The sequence below is a fragment of the Dendrobates tinctorius genome, unplaced genomic scaffold, assembly GCF_039654945.1.
Source record: "Dendrobates tinctorius isolate UK_male_01 unplaced genomic scaffold, ASM3965494v1 ptg000040l, whole genome shotgun sequence".
Classification (NCBI taxonomy): Eukaryota; Metazoa; Chordata; class Amphibia; order Anura; family Dendrobatidae; genus Dendrobates; species Dendrobates tinctorius.
Window position 1 is genome coordinate 1,870,177 of NW_027361708.1, and position 23,774 is coordinate 1,893,950.

At 46.9% G+C, this 23,774-nt stretch overlaps 1 protein-coding gene across 1 annotated transcript in view; it reads left to right on the plus strand.

Annotated features, from left to right (window-relative positions):
- The window catches only part of LOC141088638 (heparan-alpha-glucosaminide N-acetyltransferase-like), a 482,560-nt gene that overhangs the window by 87,379 nt on the left and 371,407 nt on the right, over window positions 1-23,774 (plus strand). The window contains exons 4-5 of the mRNA XM_073574776.1: window positions 8,829-8,941; window positions 12,315-12,439. Coding sequence (XP_073430877.1) covers window positions 8,829-8,941; window positions 12,315-12,439 — 238 coding nt within the window. The remainder of the gene's footprint in view (window positions 1-8,828; window positions 8,942-12,314; window positions 12,440-23,774) is intronic.

The window sequence follows — 23,774 nt, forward strand, 5'->3', positions numbered from 1 at the left end:
CGCCAGTCAATAAAACTCACACCTGCTAACTCCTTACACAACCCACCTACACACTTCCACACACTGCACGCATAATCACAGTCCCACATAGTATGCCACACAGTCTCACATCCACCACATCCTTCCCTCGGGCACACATCAGTTCTGGTCAGACCTCGTCTCTTCTGAACCTGTCGCACAGGCAAAATATTGTGCAAGGACATCCATACAATATCCCTTTGTCTATTAGACATTCCGTGTGTTCCCAAACTCTTCCATGCAACCGAAACTTCATTCCCTCTCAGCCCCACAATATTACATTCCACATCATTCTTACGTATTATTTTCATCACATTCTTAGCCATTCTAAAATCATTCATTGGTACACTCAGTAAATCATGCTTCCTCACAAACTTCTCAATCACCTCATACCAGACCGGACACTTGAAAGCAACAGGCACTCTAGCATCCCTCTTTCTCCAACATAAGCCATATAACATCCAACCAGCAGAATAACTTGCCATATACGCTCCCTTATTTCCTTTATTCAGCAAAATAACAACAGTTTTGATATACTGAAGCCCCAGAAAAATCTCAATGCTTGTAAAGGCCATGCCACCATGGTGACACGCCTTGAAAAGACTCTCTCTCTTAAGTTTCTCTATTTTACTGCTCCAGAAAAAAGTAAAAACTAACTTTTCCACTCTTTTCATTTTCCTACATGACGGTGGAAAAACTGTTGCAATAAAAAGCAAAATCGGAAGAATCACCGCTTTTATGACCAAAATCTTACCACTCAAGGTCAAGACTCTCAGTCGCCAAAAATTTAACTTACGCTCTAAGCGCAATCCACACTCCTCCCAGCTCTCCTTACCTTCCAAGTCCTTATTAAATAATACTCCCAGCACTTTGATAGCACCCTCCTCACACTTTACCCCCTCCATTTTAACCCTGTCATCCCCAAAACATTTAAAACTACATTTATTCCAATTCACTCTAAAGCCAGATGCACCACAGAAAAACTCCAGAAGCAACTTAACCCTACTCATAGACGCAACACTTTCACTCACAGCCACAACATCATCCATATATCCAAGAACTTTCACATGTTTCCCACCACTCCCAGGTACCAACAAACCTCGCATCATTTTATCACGTCTCACCAAGCACAACAAAGGTTCAATCACACATACAAACAAGACAGGGGACATGGGACACCCCTGCCTTACACCAGACTTATTATTCACTTTCTCACTCAACCACCCATTAACAAGAAACTCACTTGACACACAATCATACAAAGACATTATCCCATTCACAAATTTTTGAGGAAATCCCATTCTATCCAGAACTTTAAACAAAAACACAAGCGAGACCCTATCAAACGCTTTCTCAAAATCAATTGACAGAACCATACACTTCCGTTTCCTTCCCATGCAGTCTCCAATCAAATCCCTTAATAACAATAAGTTATCACTCATACTTCTTCCAGGCACAGCACACACTTGATCCTCATCCACAACACTACCAATCACCTCACGCATATGATTCGCCAACAATTTGCTATAGATTTTGTAATCTGCGTTCAGCAATGTTATAGGTCTCCAATTCTCTAAACACTTTCTCTCACCTTTCTTATGCACAAGCACAACCACCCCCTCTTTCATTGATTCACACAACTTACCACTCTCCCACATATACTTACATATCTCAGTCAAATCAGCACCCAGAAAATCCCACGCCTTCACATAGAATTCTACCGGCAATCCGTCTTTACCTGGAGTCTTATTCTTTTTAGCACTCTTCATCACATTTTCTACTTCTTCCATAATTACGTCCTCATTCAAAATGTCACATTCTCCACTATCCAACTTGTTCTCTAACCCATTCAGCACTTCTGAAACAAGACCAGAATCAATCCATTTTTTATCATATAACTTGCTATAGAACCTATTCACCTCCTTTATCACATTCTCACCTGACACACACAAACCATTCCTATCCAGGATTTTATCCATATCAGCCTTTCTCCCATTCATTTTCTTAAAAAAGAACCTCGTGCACTTTTCATCTTTCTCAAGATGTTCTATTTTGGTGCGATAGATGATTTCTTTCCCTTTTTCATCCATAACACTCTTTAATTCACTCTTTGTCTCAGCCAGCAGATCAGACACATCCATGCCAATTTCTCCACACTTCCTTAACCAGTCTAAGCGCCTGTTTAAATCATTAAATCTACTCCGATAAATAGCAGCTTTTTTATAGCCCCACTTTTTGAAGAATTTTTTGCAACACACCTTAACCCAGTCCCACCATTCCAGTACACACGCAAAATCCCTCTTACATACTCTCCACTCCTTATACTTTATTTTTAATTCATTCATCACATCCTCATCTTCTAACAGTCTTAAATTCAGCTTCCAAACCCCACCCCCATACACACGGTCATCAATCGCACTAAACACACCTCTCAAACACTCATGATCAGAAAAAGGTACAGCATTTTGTTCAAAATTCATACACAACATATTTTTGGAAAACAACATTTTATCTATCCTGGATGCAATACCACCCCTATCAGCATGGTACGTTGGCGGTGGTGGGATGCCAAATTTCAGAGCAGCAGCACCTAGAAGGGAAAAATCAGAAATAAGATCGGATAACTTTTTACCAGTTATGTCACAATTCCCTTCTGTGATGCAATTAAAGTCTCCAACTAAAACTGTAGGCATTTTGCCCGGAAGAAACAAACTTAATTTTTCCAAAAGAGCCAGACGCTCCTTTTTCCTGTCGTGTCTTGATGGACAGTACACATTAATAATTCTAGCCCGCCACCCCCTATAACTACCCACCTCTACCACCGTGTAGCTATCTAAACTAATCTCCCTGTTACCCATTAATATCCCTACACCATCGTTCCTATTAACACATGAGCCAGACCATACATGCTGTCCGTAAGGCCAGTCCTTATCTCTTGGCACGTCCACAATCCCACATTCCTGAAGACAAAAGATGTGAGCATTCATCTGTTTAGTATAATCTAGAACGATTGCCCTCCTGAATTTAGATCTAATTTGCCTGACATTCAGGGACGCAATGCCCCAACCAGCTTGGGGAGCCATAACATGACTGTGTTATTTACATGACGACAAACACACCACTTCCTCTTCAGCCGTTTTCGTCTTCCATTTGGAACTGCAACTCCTCGAATCTGTTTACGTCTGCGGGAATGCCTAAAAAAGCATTGGTGTCTGGAGAGAAGGCATTCTGAGGGTAACTACGTTCACTTACCGGACTTAAACCAACTTCACCGGGGTCTGCCCAATCCGTTCTGGGCTTCTTACAGGAAGTTCCAGACTCCTCGTCCTCAGAAGACCTCGCAAGAGTGAAGTCACCTTGATCTCCACAACTGGCCAACTCCTCCTCAGTAGCAAACCAAGATACACTGGGGGTATTGCCAAGAGTACCTTCCAACTCCCCCTCCCCACAGACATCAGACTGATGAGGGAGCTCACATTCAACATCAGTAGCTTCCAAAACTGCCACCTCTGGGCTGGGAGACTCCGTTTGGGGCAGGGCCTCCTCATGTGCATCCATGATTTCAGGTTCCTCAATAACTTCCAGGTCTGAAACCTGTGGAATGTCAACAACAGCAGCAGGGGGTGTAGCTGCCCCACCTGAGACCTCAGTTCATTCATCCTCATTTTTCACAGTCTTTTACTAGGCATTGCTCCTACCAGCCAGTTTCCTACTCCACACTGATGAGGGGCAATACCCCGAAACAGCTGTCTGTGGATGGATACCATGTTTTGGCATAGGTGGTTTCCTTCATTGGAGACTGCCCTTCCCGTGGTTGTTCCCGTGCGGCTTCTATGTGATGTTAGACTTGTAAAACCACACATTGCGTGCAATTCAAGTTGCAAGGATTCTCCGATGCCGAGAGCAGCGGACACATGACTGCAAGTATGTTATTTGCATACATCCATCCACAGTCTGACTAGACTTTTTCCCGTTTCAACTAGCATTGAGTGAGGCTGCTTCCATCTAGTTGGCATGTGAATGAATGGATGAAAATTACACATACTTTCAGTCATGTGCCCACTGCTTCCGGCACCGGAGAATCCTCACAGCGGGCAATGAGCGCCTAAGGTCATACAACCCCTTTAAATAGACATCTAGGGTGAAATTTTGTTGCAGACCACCTATCACGGGCTTACCACGACAGTGTGGAGCCAGAAGACCGCAGCGTTTGATTGCTCCTACTCCAGCGCTGAGAAGAAGAAATTCTCCTTCATTTGAATGGTGTTCATTCCTTTAGACATAACAGGGGTTAATCGGCCATGTTGAAAAACTCTGAACTCTCAGCAGAGCTCAGTTAGCCACTCCCTTCCCCGTTATAATCTGGGCTCAAACACTTGTGCGTTGAATTGAAGAAAAAACTCTATATGTACCCAAGTGAGTTGACCAAAATAATCCAATTATCGGAATATGTTCAGTAGAAGAGACTCGAGATCAAACTTTGGTCAACACATGTTTGAATCTGCTCGAGGGCATGCCCAGAAAGAGTCAGGCAGTGTTGAAAGCCAAAGGTGGATTTTATTAAATACTAACAAAATAATATAAATTAAAATGTAGCTCTTTAGGAGCAAAACAGTAAGGGTATGTGCACACGCTGCAGATTTTGATGCGTTTCCGCAGCGTTTTTCTCTCTCTCATCCGCACAGCAAAAACGCAATGGAACCCGCAGGAAAACCGCAAGGAATCTGCATCAATTTCGCAGGAAAACCGCAAGCATTTTATCCTGCATTTTCTGCCGAGAGATGCGGATTCTTTGCAGAAAATTCCGCAGGCTAATCAGCAACATCTGCACATACCCTAACAATACAGTGACATGACAAGAATCTGCATAACTAATCATATGCTACATAGTTGCAAGTCCAATTTACATATGAGATAGCCAAGATGATTGCCTATAAAATGACTGTAGTCTCAAGTTCAAATCTGTAGAGGATGATGAGGTATATGGCGCCTGAAAGTGAAAAGTAAAAAACATTCTTAACATTTTGCTCTTCACTGTAATTAAGGAACCCTGCATTATGTGCTGGGGGACCATGACTGGCCAGCAGGTGTAAAGGGTTATGTTTTGGCCTCCCTCCTTTTTTCCTTTTGCAGGCGCAGGGAGAAGGGTTAAAGGTGTGACGGTGGTATTACCTGGGGGCAGGTTTGCTATTGGTGGAGAGTGGGTTTTCCGGTGGTGGTTCCTCCCCTTCCAAGGGGTATAAATTGTGGGGGTGGGGCTGAGCCTGGCCTCTTTGACCGGAAGGAACGAGAGCTGCCCACCCTCCCCCCCCTCTTTTTGTGTTTTGTTGTATTTATGATTGGAGTTGAGAAGTTATGTGGTCATTTCAATGCTTGATGAAATTCGCAGTGTTGGCGGAAGAACAAGACGAGGTAACATGTGCCAGGAGTCCGGTGACATATCCCCACAAGTTTACAATTGGTTAACATGGAGAGCTGTGACCTTACCCATCCAACGTTTGGGTGTTAATATAAAAGAGGAGTCTGGTTTATAATGAATTACTCCCAAATAAAGTTATAAATTAAATGTTGGTGTTGGATGTGGGTCGCCCTCCCAGGGCTGTGGGGTACTCGGTACCGGGCCGGTGTCGGCGGGATGTGTCACAGCAGCGGTGACCCGGTCCGTGGCCCTGGGCGCCCAAGTAATGGCAGGAAATGCTTATGGTGGAATGTAGTTAATGGAATAGTTCGTGACGCCACCTGTGGTGTTCGGCAAGTGGGATGTTAGGCCAACACTGCATACAGATCCTCTGGGACAGATGGTGTGGTGCAGCAGTGATCTTATAGCCCTCCACAGGCAGGACCATTGTCCCAGGGCAGAATAGGTGAAGTGACACTTAGTTGGTGTAGTGTCCGGCACAAGGGATGCAGCAGTGCCAAGCAGGCGGACGCAGGAAGGAATGGAGGACACCAGGGCATGTAGTTCCAAAGCTTTACTCACAGTCTGTAATGCCAGCTTCCGTGCCATGTCCTCCGGGTCAGGGACTCAGTCAACCTCCAGGCAAGATAGGATGCTCCCTTCCCACACTCCGCCAACTTATGTGCCTTTTCTGAACGTCTCCTCTATAGTGCCTTAAAATGTGAAGATCTCCTAGTACTGAGTTACACTGGAGTTCCTCCTATCAAATGTTCCCAAGAACTCTACTTGTACGACAGACAGTTGTAGCCTGCTTCAGGGACTCCTTACTCCTGAGTCCCATCTCTCTATCAGTGTTGCTGTTGTGCCCCCAAGTCTTAGATGGGAGTAGTGCATTTATAGCCCACTACTCCACCGGTGTCTGCTGCAGAACCATTAGTGTCCATACAACCTCGGGGACCGGGCCCCGGCCTTGCGCTTAGAACTTCAAGGCAGGGTTCTCTCCTAACCCACGTCCTCTGTGCTCCCTTTTCTCCTACGTTCCGTACTTGTCTTTCTTTCTTATGGAAGCTCAGGTTTCAGTTCAAAGTCTTTCTCCTTCTTTCCCGTACCAGCAGACCCGGGTCACTCAGGCCTGCTACAGCACTCCTTCCTCCATCCCTCTTCCAGGGATCCCCACTCCTCTCCGAGTGGCTTCCTTCCTCACTGACCTCCTGTCAGACTGACCTACTGACTGACTGACCTGTAATCCTAAACCTTCCCACTCTTTTATGTATCATCAACTCCACCCACCTCCCAGCACGTTTAGTGTTCCGAGCAGGGAACCACCAAAGGTGCTCTGCCTCTCTCTAAGCAAGGAGCCGCAATGTGGTTTTGCTGAACTACTCTACAGTATTGTGTGGGGTGCGAGTGTTGGAGCGTGGTCAGGAGTTCCCACCACACCTTAGGAGAAGGTGCAGTACCTCTGTGGTGACCGAGCCTCAGGGGCGCCACAGATGTTTTCTTTGCGTCGGGGGAAAAAAGGAGGGGTAAGTTTATGAGGTATGGACAGTCAAATTGTACGTTTTAAAAGTATACTTTTATTGATCAAACCAAGACAATGATCCAGCTGTTTAATTATAAACAATAGTGCAGAGATCTAGTACACTGAACTATTAGCAAAGCATCCATCTACACCTAAAATGAGTGTTTGGCATGAAAGAGAAAGACTAAAGGTGAATTAGCACCATACAAATATCAGGAATGAAATTTCCAAGGAACCCTCTGTTCTTGATAACCGGTCAGTGTATTCAGACTGCGGATCACCTAGCGATCAAGCAAAACGCTAAATCATTGGGTTAATTGATCTTTTGGTTTGCCCAAAAGATCATTGATTTTGGCAGCACAGCATCCTATGCTGCCAAGGAGAATGTCTGCCTGTTATTACTGATCATTCTGTGCGCAACTAAAGTATGGACCTCCAGTCTAAAAAGACTGACCACCAACAAAGATGTTGCCAATCAGGAGTCATTTAACGCCTTCCATTGGCAGGAGTGAATACACCTTTACACTAAGGCTATGTGCACACGCTGCGGTTTTTGCTGCAGTTCCGCTGCGGTTTTGGCCCTGCGGAACTCCAGCAGTTCCGCAGACATGGTACAGTACCATGTAACCCTATGGGTTTTCAAAACCGCAGTGCTCACGCTGCGGTTTTTTCCATGTGGTTTTGCTGCGTTTTTTTTCCGCAGCATGTCAATTGTTTCTGCGGATTCTGCTGCGGTTTCACACCTTTTAACATAGTAGAGGTATGAAACTGCAGGGCAGAACCGCAGGCCAAACCGCAGGAAAACAGCAGGTCACTTTACCTGCGGTTCTGCGGGAAAAAACCCGCAGGTGAAACTGCAGCGTGTGCACATAGCCTAAGGCAGAGTCTAAATGCTGCGTTTTTTCAACTGCGTTTTATTGGCATGTTCTGATCCAGCTTGTCTGAAAATGGTGCTTACAATCCCCACAGCAAAGAGCTTGCAATCACTGTGCTCCTGGCCTAGGCGATCAGTTGCTAGATTACAGAGGTGGCCAATAACTTAACAGTAGGTAAAAAAAAGAAAAAGAAAACCTACCGGTCTTGAGCAGAGAGGGTTTTTAAAAACAAATAAATTACAAAGTGGCTTTTTATATTGAGAAAAGCCCTTTTTTTCATAGCAAAGCACATGCAAAATATTTGAGTATGAAGAAGAATAAGCATTTGTGATCCCATAGTAAAGGGAGCCAAATATATCTGTTACTTTGACACTTACTAGGGAAAGATTTCTCTCGATACATTTGCTTGTCACCTTCCATTGAATAATTGAATGTGCAGCTCCCTGAAGAATGTTACATGAGGCAATAGCTTGCACAAGGCAATGTATAGGCCATAGACATAAAGAGGATCCTGGAACATGAAAGGAATGAATTAAAAGAGAGCACAGTAATCCATTAATGGCAGCACTAAAGGGAATACTCTCACTGTTATTAAACAGCAAGGTGCTAGAGAGCACTTTGATTAATCTAGAATCCTCTCTGCCCGTAATGATGACCATTGCTCTTTAATGTAATGTACAGTATCTTAAAAGCATGCTACCGCTATGACACAAATCCTATACTGTGGGTCTGGGATTACGTAAGAATACCAGTAACAGACAGATTAACCCCTTTTGTAACAAGAGTGACGTAGAGAGGTTTTCAGTATTCTGTAAATGCATTTTGTCTTCAGTGCATAGGTGTTAATATGCTTTATTACTAGAATTCCATTCCACAATAATGTGCTGTATGTTAAACACACAATCTATTATAATCATTATGATTCTATGGAATTGCAATATGAATAAGCTTCTCTGGTTACCTTAAGAATGACAGCAGTCCTGTAGTTCAGCTCTACACTTTATTGTTCCTGCAGTGTCTTGGCGCTGGGCACGAATACCAGGGGTGCTCCAACGATTAGGATTCACATATTGTGTTTTGGCATTGATGCACGTGTATTTCAGCAAACCGAACCTGGATCCTACGGAGGTAAATTGCTAACATTTTGGCCATTAAATGCTAGGGGAAAATTACACTGTGTTCCAAATTATTATGCAAATTGGATTTAAGTGTCATAAAGATGTAATTTTTTGTTTTTCAAATAAACTCATAGATGGTATTGTGTATCAGGGCTCTTTGGATTACTGAAATCAATCTCAAACGCCTGTGATAATTAGTTTACCAGGTGAGCCCAATTAAAGGAAAACTACCTAAGAATGATGTTCCACATTATTAAGCAAGGCATAGGTTTCAAGGAATTTAGGAAAGAAAAAGGATCTCTCTGCTGCTGAAAAGCATCAAATAGTGCAATGCCTTGGTCAAGAGATGAAAACATTAGATATTTCCCAAAAATTTAAATGTGATCATCGTACTGTTAAGAGATTTGTGGTTGATTCTGAGCACAGACATGTTTGTGCTGATAAAGGCAGAATGAGGAAGGTTTCTGCCAGGCAAGTTCATCGGATTAAGAGAGCGGCTGCTAAAAAGCCATTACAAACCAGCAAAGAGATACTTAAAGCTGCTAGTGACTCTGGAGTCCCTCGAACCTCAAGGTGTAGGATCCTTCAAAGGCTTGCTGTGGTGCATAAACCTACTATTCAGCCACCCCTAAACAGTGTTCACAAGCAGAAATGGTTGCAGTGGGCCCAGACATACATGAAGACTAATTTTCATACAGTCTTGTTTACTGATAAGTGTCGAGCAACCCTGGATGGTCCAGATGGATGGAGTAGTGGATGGTTGGTGGATGGCCACCATGTCCCAACAAGGGTGCGACATCAGCAAGGAGGTGGAATAGTCATGTTTTGGGCCGGAATCATGGGGAAACAGCTGGTAGGGCTCTTTAAGGTTCCTGAAGGTGTGAAAATGACCTCTGCAAAGTATATCGAGTTTCTGACTGACAGCTGTCTTCCATGGTATAAGAAGCAGAAATGTGCCTTCAGGAGCAAAATCATCTTCATGCATGACAATGCACTATCTCATGCTGCAAAGAATACCTCTGAGTCATTGGCTGCTATGGGCATAAAAGGAGATAAACTCATGATGTGGCCACCATCTTCCCCTGACCTCAACCCTATAGAGAACCTTTGGAGTATCATCAAGCAAAAGATCTATGAGGGTGGGAGGCAGTTCACATCAAAACAGCAGCTCTGGGAGGCTATTCTGACTCCATGTAAAGAAATACAAGCAGAAACTCTCCAAAAACTTGCAAGTTCAATGGATGCAAGAATTGTGAAGGTGATATCAAAGAAGGGTTCCTATGTTAACATATAACTTGGCCTGTTAGGATGTTTTGGATTTAAATAGCTTTTTTGTTCAGTGAATGTGACCTCCTAATGCTGCAAATTTCACAAATGAGCATTTTCAGTTCTTTAAAACATATCAAATGTTTAGAAATTCTACTGTGCCTAATAATTTGGAACAGTGCAATTTGAGTTTTTATTCATTTTGGAGATTATACTGTTATCATTGGTAGGTTTCTTCAATAAAATTCGATGTATAATCTAACAGGTGATGACTTTTAGTAGAATGACTGTCATTTGTACCGACTATTTAGGAAAATCATAGAAAAATATCATTTGCATAATGATTTGGAACACAGTGTAGACTAGACTGTTTTTTTAAACTTTGTGTTATGTTCTAATGTATGGATATATTGACAATTGTATGTGAGTTATAATTCCCCTGGTCAATGAGGTCCATATCTACAAAATCTGACACTATCAGCACTCATAATGTCGGTTTGTGTAGAAACACCCAGTTTATGGGTAGATAGGTCACAGTTATCACTATAAGGCCGGAGTCACACTACCGTAGAATACGACCAATTGCTATGAGAGAAAACATCGCCTAGCACTCAGCCCAGTGTTAAGGGCCTGTCACGCTAAGCAATATCGCTAGCAATATCGCTATAACTTGTGACGTCAGGATCGCCTAGTGTGACAGGTAAGTAGCGATCCCCGTCCTCAGCGATGTCGCTGGTGAGATCTGCCTGTGTGGCAGCTCACTAGCGACCACTTAGCGATGTACCAGCGATCCTGACCGCGTCATATCTCTGGTCGGGATCGCTGGTACATCGCTAAGTGTGACAGTACCTTAACTCTATGGAGCAACTCAGATCAGTGTTTTTTTCTCTGGTGTATTGGACGTGCGTGTAAAATTGCAGCAGTCTGCGACTGGCACTGAGACTCAGCCGAGACTCGCCATTGCAAGCCTATGGGTGAGAGAAAAAAAATCGCACAGCACTCATACAATGCGAGCGCTGTCTGACTTTTTTATGCACCGATGTACTTTGAAATTCATCAGTAAAATCACAGAGTGACAGGTTAGAATAGATAGATATATAGATGTCAGCGACAAACATATATATGTATATATATTACATAGAAGAAAAGTCGGCAATTCATCCGCCGCATGCTCTAAAATCAAAGCAGGAGCTGACAGGATATAACAGATGGATTACACAGGATAGATAGATATAGAGATGTCAGCGACATATACAATTGGTGCAGTGTGTGCAGCTTATTGTACATTTATTTAATTAATAAAAGATAATTTTTCTGAAAAAAATGGCATGGGTTACCTCATAATTTTCTTAACCAGCATAGGGAATGCCGATGGCTGGGGGCCGATATTTATAGCCTGGGAATGGGGTAATGCCCATGGAGCTTCCCAGGCTATTAATATATAGGTGATGGTGAGGTTGATCACATATGCCGCTGAGCTCAGTGATCAGCTTGAGTGATGATGCATGTTTTAACGTGACGATAATAACGCAGCCAAATACTGAGATTGGAACAGCTGTAGAGAGACGGCGCTGGACCCAGGAAGGGTGAGTACCTGCTAAGTCTCTTATTTTAGGTCTTTTACAGAGTTTGGAGCTTTTAGTGTTCTTTTACAAGAAAATGTGTGACTGTGGAGAAGTTGGAGGTTGAGCAATGCATTTAGTAATGTAGTAAAGGTTCTGCCCAGGCTAGAAAAAAACTAGACAAGTTTAGTTTTATTACAAAGTTTGAGATTCTCCCTTAATCAGGCCAATTTTCTTATTGCAGAAGGGAGACTTTTCAACAATCTATTGGCAAAAAGTAGAATTGATTCACTGTGTTAGGGTATTTCTAGGTATGCGGTATCTTTAATGCAAATCTCAGGATTTCCTGTCTTTAATCCTTCAAGCAGTAATGCTGGGATGTGCAGAACATCATGTAATTGCTTGTTGCACAAAATGTCTGTTGTACAAAACAAGGAGGAATGATCCTGCTGACCAGCATGGAAGAGGAAAGGCTTTAAATATTGATGTTGTAGCAAAGTCTCCCTGAAGTGGCCCAAAGTGCTTGTCTGACTATATATCCTCTTGTCTGTACAGAGCCATCAGTGGAGTGCTGCCGTAAGGGATATTGTCGTGTACTGGCCGGAGTGGATTATCATTGCGGCTCTAGAGATTGTTTCGCTGTGTTTAACATTTCTGCTACCTGTGCCTGGGTGTCCCACGTAAGCATCATCAATCACAATAAGGATAATATGTCTGTTGACTGCACTGTCAGAGTAAATGAGACTGAATCCTAAATTTCATTTGTTAATCCTGCTGCCCTACAGCGCTAATAAAACAAATACAATACTTTGACATTAAAGGGAGTCTGTGACACCTAAAGTACATTTTAAACCCTTAGTGACCGAACTAATATTGACCTTCCTGACCAGGCCAAATTTTACAATTCTGACCACTGTCACTTTGTGTTTATAGGTCTGGAACGCTTCAACGGATCCTACTGATTCTGAAACTGTTTTTTTCGTGACATATTGTACTAATGGTAAAATTTGTTAGATATGACTTGTGTCTATTTGTCAAAATATCGCAATTTTGGCAAAAAAAAGTTTACTAAATCGCAATTTCCAGATTTTCAATCTTTTTATTGTTAAACCATTTTAGTCACGCCGTACAAAATATTTAGTAAACTACATTTCCCTCATGTCTACTTTACATCTGCTTCATTTTTCAAACGTCATTTTATTTTGCTAGGATGTTAGAGGGGTTAAACATTTAGCAGCAATTTCTCATTTTGACAAATTCCAAAACTCTCCAAAAGTTATACCATTTTATAAAACGCACACATCAAATATTTCAAAAATGTTGTCAAGACATTTTTTAACCCTTCAGGTGCTACACTGGAATTAATGTAAAGATAAATTAAAAATAAATAAATTAAAATTTTACCTCTAAAATGTTGCTTTAGATCTAAATTTTTCAATTTTGAAAGAGGTAACGCCATAAAGTGGCCCACACAGCTTGTTACTCACTTTCTTAAGAGCACAGCAATACCCCACATGTAGTCAAAAAGTTTTGTTTGGAGAAACAGCAGAGCTCAGAATGGAAGGAGCAATATTTGAATTTTGGAACACAAATTTGACTGAAAGAAATTTCCAGCACCATGTCTCAATTGCAGAGCCCCTAATGTGCCTAAACAGCAAAAACTCCCCACAAATGGCTCCATTTTGGAATCAAAAGCCCTCAAGGATTTTATCCAGGGGTATAATGAGCATTTTGAACTCACAGGTACTACACAGAATTTCATAACATTAGGTGATCATATTGAATATGTCATCTTATCGTTATATTTTTTTTGTAACTTTTGAAAAATACTTAACACTAACCAATAGTGTTGAGCGACTTTTGGTTTTTTAGGGTCGAGTTTCGTTTCATGAAACCCGACTTTTCCAAGAGTCGGGTCGAGCAAAATCGGCCGACTATAGGGAAAAGTCGGGGTCGTCCCGAAACACGGAACCCAATGTAAGTCAATGGAGAATTAAAGTCGGCAGTGAGAGGAGGACAGGAAACACACCAACAGTGCCCATTTGAATGCCAAAAGCATAAATTCTTGTTACTGAAGCTTGTCAACCTTAATTAACTTCATAATACTAGTTACGCACTGAAAAATGGGGGTTATTTGGCTACAGTTGTGGGGGGGGAGGGCTGGCTCCAGGTTTTCGTGGCTCCAGGGCCAAAGAGCGCTGTCACGCTCGCGCCTTGGCTGAATGGCGCGAGCCGGGGGGTTGTGGCCCCACTGTGCCACAAACCAGACTACCCTGGAAGGGGCGTAACTATGGCAGCTTCCTTGGTCTTCACTGGAGCCTCTGATGGTGAGGTCAGGCTTGTGCGGCAGGTAGCTGCCGGGTGCCACTCCAGGGTGGTGTCTGGCTGTGGCTGCTGATCCCACTCGGGAACAGGACACCTTGACAGAGGCTATAGACAGGCAGGCAGGCGGATACGACAGGCACGGCTGAGACACAGGGCAGGCGGGCACGGCTTGGAGACACAGGACAGGCGGGCACGGCTTGGAGACACAGGACAGGCGGGCACGGCTTGGAGACACAGGACAGGCGGGCACGGCTTGGAGACACCGGACAGATTGGCGTGGTATGAAAAGGAGCAGGTAGGAACCTGTTCACACAGCAGGTGTAGGCAGGAGGGAGTGGTGTATGCTGGAACAGGATCTGGACCTGTTCACACAGGAGGTACAGGGATGGATCTAGGCAGGAAGGAATGGAATATGAAGGAACAGGTTTGGGCCTGTTCACACAGGAGGTGCAGGTATGGATATAGGCAGGAAGGAATGGAGTATGAAGGAACAGGTTTGGGCCTGTTCACACAGGAGGTGCAGGTAGACAGAGCCGCAGGAGTGCGGAGCAGGCAGAGCCACAGGAGGTGCAGGTAGACAGAGCCGCAGGAGTGCGGAGCAGGCAGAGCCGCAGAAGTGCGGAGCAGGCAGAGCCGCAGGAGTGCGGAGCAGGCAGAGCCGCAAGAGTGCGGAGCAGGCAGAGCCGCAAGAGTGCGGAGCAGGCAGAGCCGCAAGAGTGCGGAGCAGGCAGAGCCGCAAGAGTGCGGAGCAGGCAGAGCCGCAAGAGTGCGGAGCAGGCAGAGCCGCAAGGGAGCCGTGCAGACAGAGCGGCTAGGGAGCCGTGCAGACAGAGCGGCTAGGGAGCCGTGCAGACAGAGCGGCTAGGGAGCCGTGCAGACAGAGCGGCTAGGGAGCCGTGCAGACAGAGCGGCTAGGGAGCCGTGCAGACAGAGCGGCTAGGGAGCCGTGCAGGCAGAGCGAAAACCCCCCCCTTTACAGCCCCTCTTCCTCAAGCCTGCCAGAATGACCTGAAGAAGGAGTATGGAACCACATACAGTCCAGGCTGACAGGGCATCCTTCTGGTGAGACGAAGTAGGTGTGCCATCCGGAATCACCGAGTGCCAAGTTTCTTGGTGCCCAACAGCCTCCAACACCGAAGGTATAAGGACTTGGATCTCTTCCTCCAGAGTGGAAGAAAGCAGGGACCTGGAAGCCTCAGACTTGACCCCTACATCAGCCGGCCAGCTGGAAACCGAAGAGACCTTTACCGAGTCCAACTTCAGCCCGATATCCCAAGAAAATTGGACCTCCTCCTCCAGACGGGTAAAAAACAGAGATGCATAGGCCACTGTTCTCACCTCTTCATCCACCTGCCACATGGAAGTTGGAGGCATACATACGGGGAGCCACCTCCGCCTGTTACCCGGAACAGACTGGACCACTTCTTTCAAGTAGGCGAACGAGTACTGCTTAATCCTGGGACCTTCACCCACAGACCATAGAGGAGCCGAGGGCATCCACTCAGGATCAATCTTCAGCCCATTATCCTGGGGAAGACTATCAAGTGTCAGGGATGTTCCTGAGGACTGGTCACTGGTATGGTCACCGGAGGTGTACGGAGAGGGCGCCACTGTTTTCTTTTCTTCAGTGACGTCAGTACACCATGGCTTGATAGCCGGCAGATCAGGTGGAGAAGGAGACGATACAGAAGACTGACCTTGCAGTAATGGAACTAGACACCTCTGTTGGCTAGGCAGATCCAAATACAGCACCATGCTGGGTCTTTGGACCGGAAGGGGCAATAGAGTGCCCGGCTCAAAACGACCGGTGGGCAAGTTGGTCAGCAGGTGGAAGACAAATGTCTCTGTGTATAATGCTCCGATTAGGAGCTGTAGTTGACCCCTCAATGCTGGACTGTTCACAAGTAGGGCTCGGCCATCACCAAACCCCCTGCATGGATTCTGGAGCGGTGGAGCAGGAACCATGCACAGACTTTGTCTGGCTTGTAGCTTGCATACATCTGCACGGCCGAAACTCCCACAAGGCACCGGAACAGTCACAGACTTTAGTAGCGAGGAGGTACTCTCACCAAGGGCAGTCTCTCCTACTGGCCCAAGGTTCTGTAGCTTTGGCTTCACAGGGCTGAGACCATCAGGATGTTCCTTCTCAGGACTGGCCTCTGGCGACAACCTAGCCAGCCCCTTTTTCTTAGACCTCTTGGATCTTGCATGGGGGGCTGCTTTGGCAGGCTGAGGAACAGATGGGTCATGGACGGTCACAGACGGAGAAGATGAATTGGCCACAGGTCTCTTTCGTCTGATCCGTTCCTGGAAGCTAGGAGGGGAAGACTTTTCAGGAGACACTGTACCAGGCTTGTCAAAGGCTTTGCAGAAGGCCACCAGGAAGGCCGGTAAGCTCGAGGTGATGGGATCCCCTGCTTCCCAAAGGGGGTTGAGCCACTGCAACGCATCTCCTGTTAGGTAGGACATTAGTAATCCTACCTTTACCCGATCGCTGGCGAAGTAGGGAGCATGCCATTGAAAATAGCGTAGGCACTGCTCCATAAAGGCACGACAGTGCTTGGGGTTCCCATCATATCTTGGCGGGTCCGAGGGAGGTTCAACTTTAGGTATGCCAGCCTCTAGTTGAGCAAACAGTCTATTGGAGACCACAATGGTGGGTGGAGCAGTGAAGGATTGGGCTTCAGACCGGGTAAATTTATTTGGTTGCCCATACTGGCAAAAAAGTTCATCTTGCTCCGAGGGCGAAAGGACATGGGACTCAGCGGGGACCATGGCCTGAGCAAACTGTCACGCTCGCGCCTTGGCTGAATGGCGCGAGCTGGGGGGTTGTGGCCCCACTGTGCCACAAACCAGACTACCCTGGAAGGGGCGTAACTACGGCAGCTTCCTTGGTCTTCACTGGAGCCTCTGATGGTGAGGTCAGGCTTGTGCGGCAGGTAGCTGCCGGGTGCCACTCCAGGGTGGTGTCTGGCTGTGGCTGCTGATCCCACTCGGGAACAGGACACCTTGACAGAGGCTATAGACAGGCAGGCAGGTGGATACGACAGGCACGGCTGAGGCACAGGGCAGGCGGGCACGGCTTGGAGACACAGGACAGGCGGGCACGGCTTGGAGACACAGGACAGGCGGGCCTGTTCACACAGGAGGTGCAGGTAGACAGAGCCGCAGGAGTGCGGAGCAGGCAGAGCCGCAAGAGTGCGGAGCAGGCAGAGCCGCAAGAGTGCGGAGCAGGCAGAGCCGCAAGAGTGCGGAGCAGGCAGAGCCGCAAGAGTGCGGAGCAGGCAGAGCCGCAAGAGTGCGGAGCAGGCAGAGCCGCAAGGGAGCCGTGCAGACAGAGCGGCTAGGGAGCCGTGCAGACAGAGCGGCTAGGGAGCCGTGCAGACAGAGCGGCTAGGGAGCCGTGCAGACAGAGCGGCTAGGGAGCCGTGCAGGCAGAGCGGCTAGGGAGCCGTGCAGGCAGAGCGGCTAGGGAGCCGTGCAGACAGAGCTGCGAGCGTGCAGATGCACAGATAAAGAGGACACAAGGAAAGACACGGCAGGGAAGGAACCACAAACAAGGAGACTGACAGACAGAGGTAAGACTGAGTTCAGACAGAGGCACAGGGACAAAGACACAAGGACCAGGATATTCAGCCTCCTGGCAGGCAGACAGAGTATGGACAAGGTACAGGGAACAAGACTCAAGGGCCAGGATATTCAGCCTCCCGGCAGGCAGACAGGGTACAAAGCAAGACTAGAGTAATCCTCCAAAGAAGGAGACAGACAGAACAGGGCCTGGCTTCCTCAGCAGCGGAATACTAACTGAGTATAGACATTGCTCAGGCAATGTTTCAGTGGGAGTGGCGAAACTAAATAGTCAAGGGCTCCAGGTGGTTGGTCAGGGACAGATTACCCAGGTGCACCCAGACTGCATAAGAACCAGAGAGTTCAGGCGCCGCCCCCCTATACACACAGTCAGGAAACATGAAGAGCAAGCAGGAAAACAAGAGGCATAGCACATGGAGCTCAGGGCTGGCAACAGATTTCACAGCATGGTTTGAAGGAGAAAGTAAGTTGGTGTGCGGGGGATGGGAGGCCATGTAGTGATGCCAGCAGGGTTGTTACAAGCGCCCCTTTAACACATACCACAACTCATGATGCTCCGATACGGCAGAGAAATAGCAGTATAGTACAATGAAAAATACTTCACTTCTTACATCTCATGACTGATATCCATTTTAAATTCTCCAATACCTCCAAAAACGGACAGTATATAACTCCATACAGTATTATGGCCAGCGCTTAGTGCGCTATACAGAGTAATGAGGCCCATATATTTCTCCATACGGAATCATTATTCCCATATAATGTTTCAAACCGTATATGATGAGCTCCACATAATGCTACAGTATATGTTGGTACCAATGGATGAAGCTCCACTGTCTTAGGGGCCCAAATAATGCTCCATATATAATGGGCCCCATTTCTACTGCTCTAGTGTATAATGGGCCCTGTAAATGCTGCTCCAGTGTCTGATGTCCACCTTTGGAATGCTCCAGTGTATGGTGGGCCCCATATATCATTCACCAGAGTATAGTGCTCCCCAAAAATTGCTGTTCCAACACTGAAACAATTACATAAGTCTCCTTGCTAGGGAATCCCTGCACTACTCTGAACTCCTTGTCGTCCTCATCTTCCATCTCGCTGCACTTGGCTGTTTAGGCCCTCCCACCGGCAGAGACACTTTTGCGTACTATGCGGTGCCCTGTGCCAGTGCCATCGCCCATGAGTATGCCCCCACCTGCTCAAGGTACCTGCACTTTCATCTGCACCTTCCTCTTTGTCACCGTGTAAGGTGGTATAGTATGCGGGAAGGGGAACCTGAGTTTCCTCTGGGTCAGATTCTGGCTATGTAGAGTGGAAGGGGAATGTAGTGGTCTGGGTCAATGTACCAGCAGCATCATCCAGCAGTGGCTGGGCCTCAGTACACTTGTGGCGTTGCCAAGAGTACGGTCTCCACTGTGGCATTGCCTTCCTCCTAGGGAGTGTGTTGTCAAGCTTGGGAGCAATGAAGGATCTCTCTAGCAGTGAAACCAACACACAACACATTTCCCAATCCAGGCCAGCAGGGAGACCTCTGAACCTGACTGCTGAGGAGCTGCTCTCTGTGGTCGGGAGGAAGTAAGTTAGGGCACTCTGTGCAGGGAAGGTGAAGTGTTTTGACGTGAGAAGGGGAGCTGGAGGATGAGCAGAGTTAGGGCTCACTCCTAGCTGGAGCGCATGGTCCGGATTCCGGTCTCCGAGTTTGTAGGGACACTGACGTTCCTGCAGCAGAAACCGGGGGAAGTAGCAGCTATAAATGCTCTGTACCTAACTAAGGCTCGGAGGCCCCAGCATCGACGTGTGCGAGGCAGAAGGAAAAGGCTACAGCTGTCTGCCATACAAGTAAAGTCTGAGGAACATCTGTTAGACAGGAGGCATTTCAGTGAACCACGGTCTTGTGAGTGCTTCCCCCACAAGCGCTAGAAAGGAGATGTTCAGGAAGGTACATGTTGGCGGAGTGTTGGAAGGGAGCTTTCCATTCTGGTCCCGGAGGTTGGCAGAGGTCCTGACCCGGAGGACACAGCACGGAGGCAGGCATCTGTGTAACCTGCAGACTGTGAGTAAAGCTTTGGAACTGCACGCTCTGGTGTCCTATAGTTATTCCAGCACCGCTACATCTGGGTACCAGCACCTACACCACCTGTGCCTTTCCCCCATCACTACATGTACACTTCCCTAGGACTCCAGCTCCACCTGTGGGGAGCTTCACCATCTTTGCTGCACAACACCATCAGTCCCAGAGGATCTGCATGCAGCGTCGGCCTAACATCTATGTTGCCGAACACCACAGGTGGCGTCAAACTATCTATATAAACTCTTTACCATTATACCACGCCATTTACATGGGCGCCCAGGGCCACCGTCCGGGTCACCGCTGCTGTGACACATCCCACTGACACCGGCCCGGTACCGAGTACCCCACAGCCCTGGGAGGGCGACCCATATGCCGACTGCTGATCAGGCGGCGTTATTCCCACGAACCTCCAAACAGCGTCCCTGAATGCAAAGTTTTTGGTTTCCGGGGGCAGTATGATTGCAAAGCTGAACCTTAAAGGAATGTCCAAAAGGGCACCACCAGGAGTGGAGCCTGTGGCTTAATTGGACTGCACCCGGGAAACCACTACCATACAAGCTACAGAAAAGATGGACAGATTGCAAGCTTTGTCGATTCTGTGTGTGGTGTGGTATGTCTGATTGTAGTTGTGCTAGCGATTTCTCAGCTTTATTCCGTTAACGACCAAGACTCCGGCATGGCCCTGCGGTACGTGTCAAGCTTACTAGAGGGATACGTGAGGCTGTGGCACGTGAGATCGAGCAATAACAGGTCTAGCATTCTAGTACATGTCCGGGGCTGCATGCACGCTACACTGAAAGGACCAGCTTTTGTCGCTTACAGGTGCAGATAACCTGCTGAACTCCGTTAGTGATGTGGATCTGGGATTCAGATTATTCCCCGTGAACGATGATTTCCCAGTAAGTTCAGGTCAACCGCAATTCCGGAGTTAGACCTAACCGTCATTCCTGAAAAAATTACGTGTCCAAACCACAGGTGCTGTAGCTTGCTTAACAGCTTGGCAGCCGTTCTCAGGCCCAGTATGGATTCAACAACATTGTAGAAAGTTGATAAAGGGTACAGTTTCACCGGATAACACGTATATATGTAGCCTAGTTTACACATTAAAAATATATGTCTATAGATCAGGAGGCAGACTCAGATGTTCTCAGGCCCAGTATGGATTTGACCAGATTGTACAAAGTTGAGAAAGGGTACTTTATCACTGGATAGCAGGTATATATAGCATAGTTTAAACATGTATAATCTCCGTGTTCTCAGTATGGATTACACAGCAATCTAAAAAGTGGAAAAAAGGAAATGCATTTGAGGCGTACACAACTATATACTTTTGGTGTTATTTTTAAATCTTCATATATATTTCTGTCTCAGTAATACAGTCCAGCCTCTCCGCAAAAGGAAATGAGATGCATACAATTAGTGACATAAAGGCTATTGATTGCAGAAATCTAGGAATTATTATTCACAGGAAAAACTTCCATCACAATTTTCATAGGCGATGCTGACCCTCAATTAATTTGTGTGTTGAGACAGTGAAAACATTTTTTTGAGAATAAAGTCTTGCTGTATCGCACTTCCGTTGATTCCATCACTGTTACTCATCTCAATCCAATTTTTATCACAGTGAGCGATGTAAACATCGTGCTCACTGGCTATCATGATCTGTCACGTAACTTTGGAGTGCAAAAGACAGAAGCCACAGGCCGTAGGCGATTCTATTTGATTGGCATGAGAGGGCACATTTTGAAATGTGCGCCGGAATGTCACACGTTTGTGAGTAGGAAAACTGTAAAAGCTGATGATAAACCACCACTGCATGTAATTGTGAGTCGGCGTCCATAAGAAATGAAAGCCACTGATCATCTGGAGCTAGAGCCAGGCCAGCAGGACAGGGCATAGCTACATCTTAACCATCATCTTTCAGTTCAATCAATTTGTAGTGGCAGTCCCAGTGAAGGATTTGACAGCCCAGACTACACAGCGGAGGAGCAGGGAGAGGTAAACACTGCAAATGCTGGGGCCCTGCCCAAGCAAGGGGGGCACACTCGTGGGCGTCGGTACTGGAACTGGGCCCCTCATAGTACGGCGGTATGTCTGACGGCGGGTGTGCACCACCACTGTCAGAGACACTTGATTGCACTATGAGGGACCCTATGCCAGTGCCCGCGCCCAAGAGTCGGCCTACCCACCTGTCCAGGGCAACGGCACTCGCACGGTTTTGTGCGCTAGGTGGTGACCCCGGCCAAGGGGGGGGGCGCCCACTTAGGGAGGTTTACAAAGTGGCATATGTAGATGTGGGTCATTCAGCTGCTGCAAAAGGCGAAATAGGTCAAGTTCACGGAATAGGAGGAGGACCAAAGCAAGCCATTTTTCTGGCAACCTATGTGTCATCAAGGGAAGGTGGGACAAAATCCTTGGAAACCCATGCATGGTTCATTTTAATGAAGGTTAGATCATCCACATTTTGGGTTGACAGACGGGTCCTTTTTTCTGTCAGGATTGATCCAGCTGCACTGAAGACTCTTTCCGATAGCACACTTGCAGCTGGGCAAGCGAGCTCCTGTAAGGCATATTGTGCCAATTCAGGCCAGGTGTCCAGTTTAGCGGCCCGATAGTCAAAGGGGAATGACCTGTGCGGGAGAACATCGATATGGGAGGAAAAGTAGTTGTTAACCATAGTTGACAATTGCTGTCTCCTGTCACTTTCCATCGATGCTGTATTAACAGTTGTACTGTATGAGCGGTCCGTGAAAAATTAGTCCACAACATTGTCATGAAACCCCTGTCTCCAACGCCACTTCTGCTGTGTGCACCACAAACACCTCTGCCAAGCTGCCCCCGGACCGTACGGCTCGTGTGAGAACCATCACCGCTGCTGTGTGCTGAGAATGCCTCAACCAACCGGTTAACCAGAGTTGCTTGTTCAGTAGCCAATATTAGGTCAAGGTTCTCCTGTGGCATGATGTTTTGTAATTTGCCTTTATAGCGTGGATCCAGGATGCTGGCCAACCAGTAGTCATCATCGTTCATCATTTTGGCAATGCGTGGGTCCTTTTTTAGGATCTGCAAGGCATAATCTGACATGTGGGCCAATGTTCCCGGTGTCAATGATGCACTGCGAGTGCTGGGTGGAGGAGCACTTTCTGGCAAATCCACATCCCTCCAGTCACGCACAAACCCTGTACCAGACCTTGCCACGCCAACATTTTCACTTGCCCCACGAGATGCATCCTCCTCCCCTAAGTAATCATCCCCATCATCATCCTCCTCCTCCTCTTCTTCCTCCACCTCGTCCAGGAGAGGTCCCTGAGCAGACAATGGCTGAATGTCATCAAGGATTCCCTCCACCTCTTCCTCCTCGTCAACATTGGCTGCAGACGCCTGCTCCTTAAGGTGCGTCAAAGTTTGCATGAGCAGACGCATAAGTGGGATGCTCATGCTTAGGATGGCGTTGTCTGCGCTTACCAGCCGTGTGCATTCCTCAAAACACTGAAGGACTTTACAAAGGTCTTTCAGCTTCGACCACTGCACACCTGTCAACTCCACGTCTGCTCTCAAAGTGCCTGGCCGTGTATCCTCCCACAAATGCATTATGGCCTGCCTCTGCTCACACAGCCGCTCAACCATGTGCAGGGTGGAGTTCCGCCTTGTTGCAATGTCGATAATGAGGCGGTGGTTGGGAAGGTGGAGCAATCGCTGCAGCTTCTGCATACGAATGGAGTGTACAGGCGACCGGCGGATGTGCGCGCACAGTCTTCGCACCTTCTGGAGCAGGGCTGTTAACTCCGGATAATTATTGAGGAAGCACTGCACCACCAGGTTCAAGGTGTGAGCCAAGCAAGGTATGTGGCTGAGTTTTGAAAGGGCTATGGCTGCCACAAAATTACGGCCGTTATCACTAACTACCTTGCCTGCCTCAAGATGTACACTGCCCAGCCATGACTCAGTTTGTCGCTGAAAGTACTCGGCCAGCACCTCGGCGGTGTGTCTGTCGCCCAAACACATCATCTGCAACATAGCCTGCTGACGCT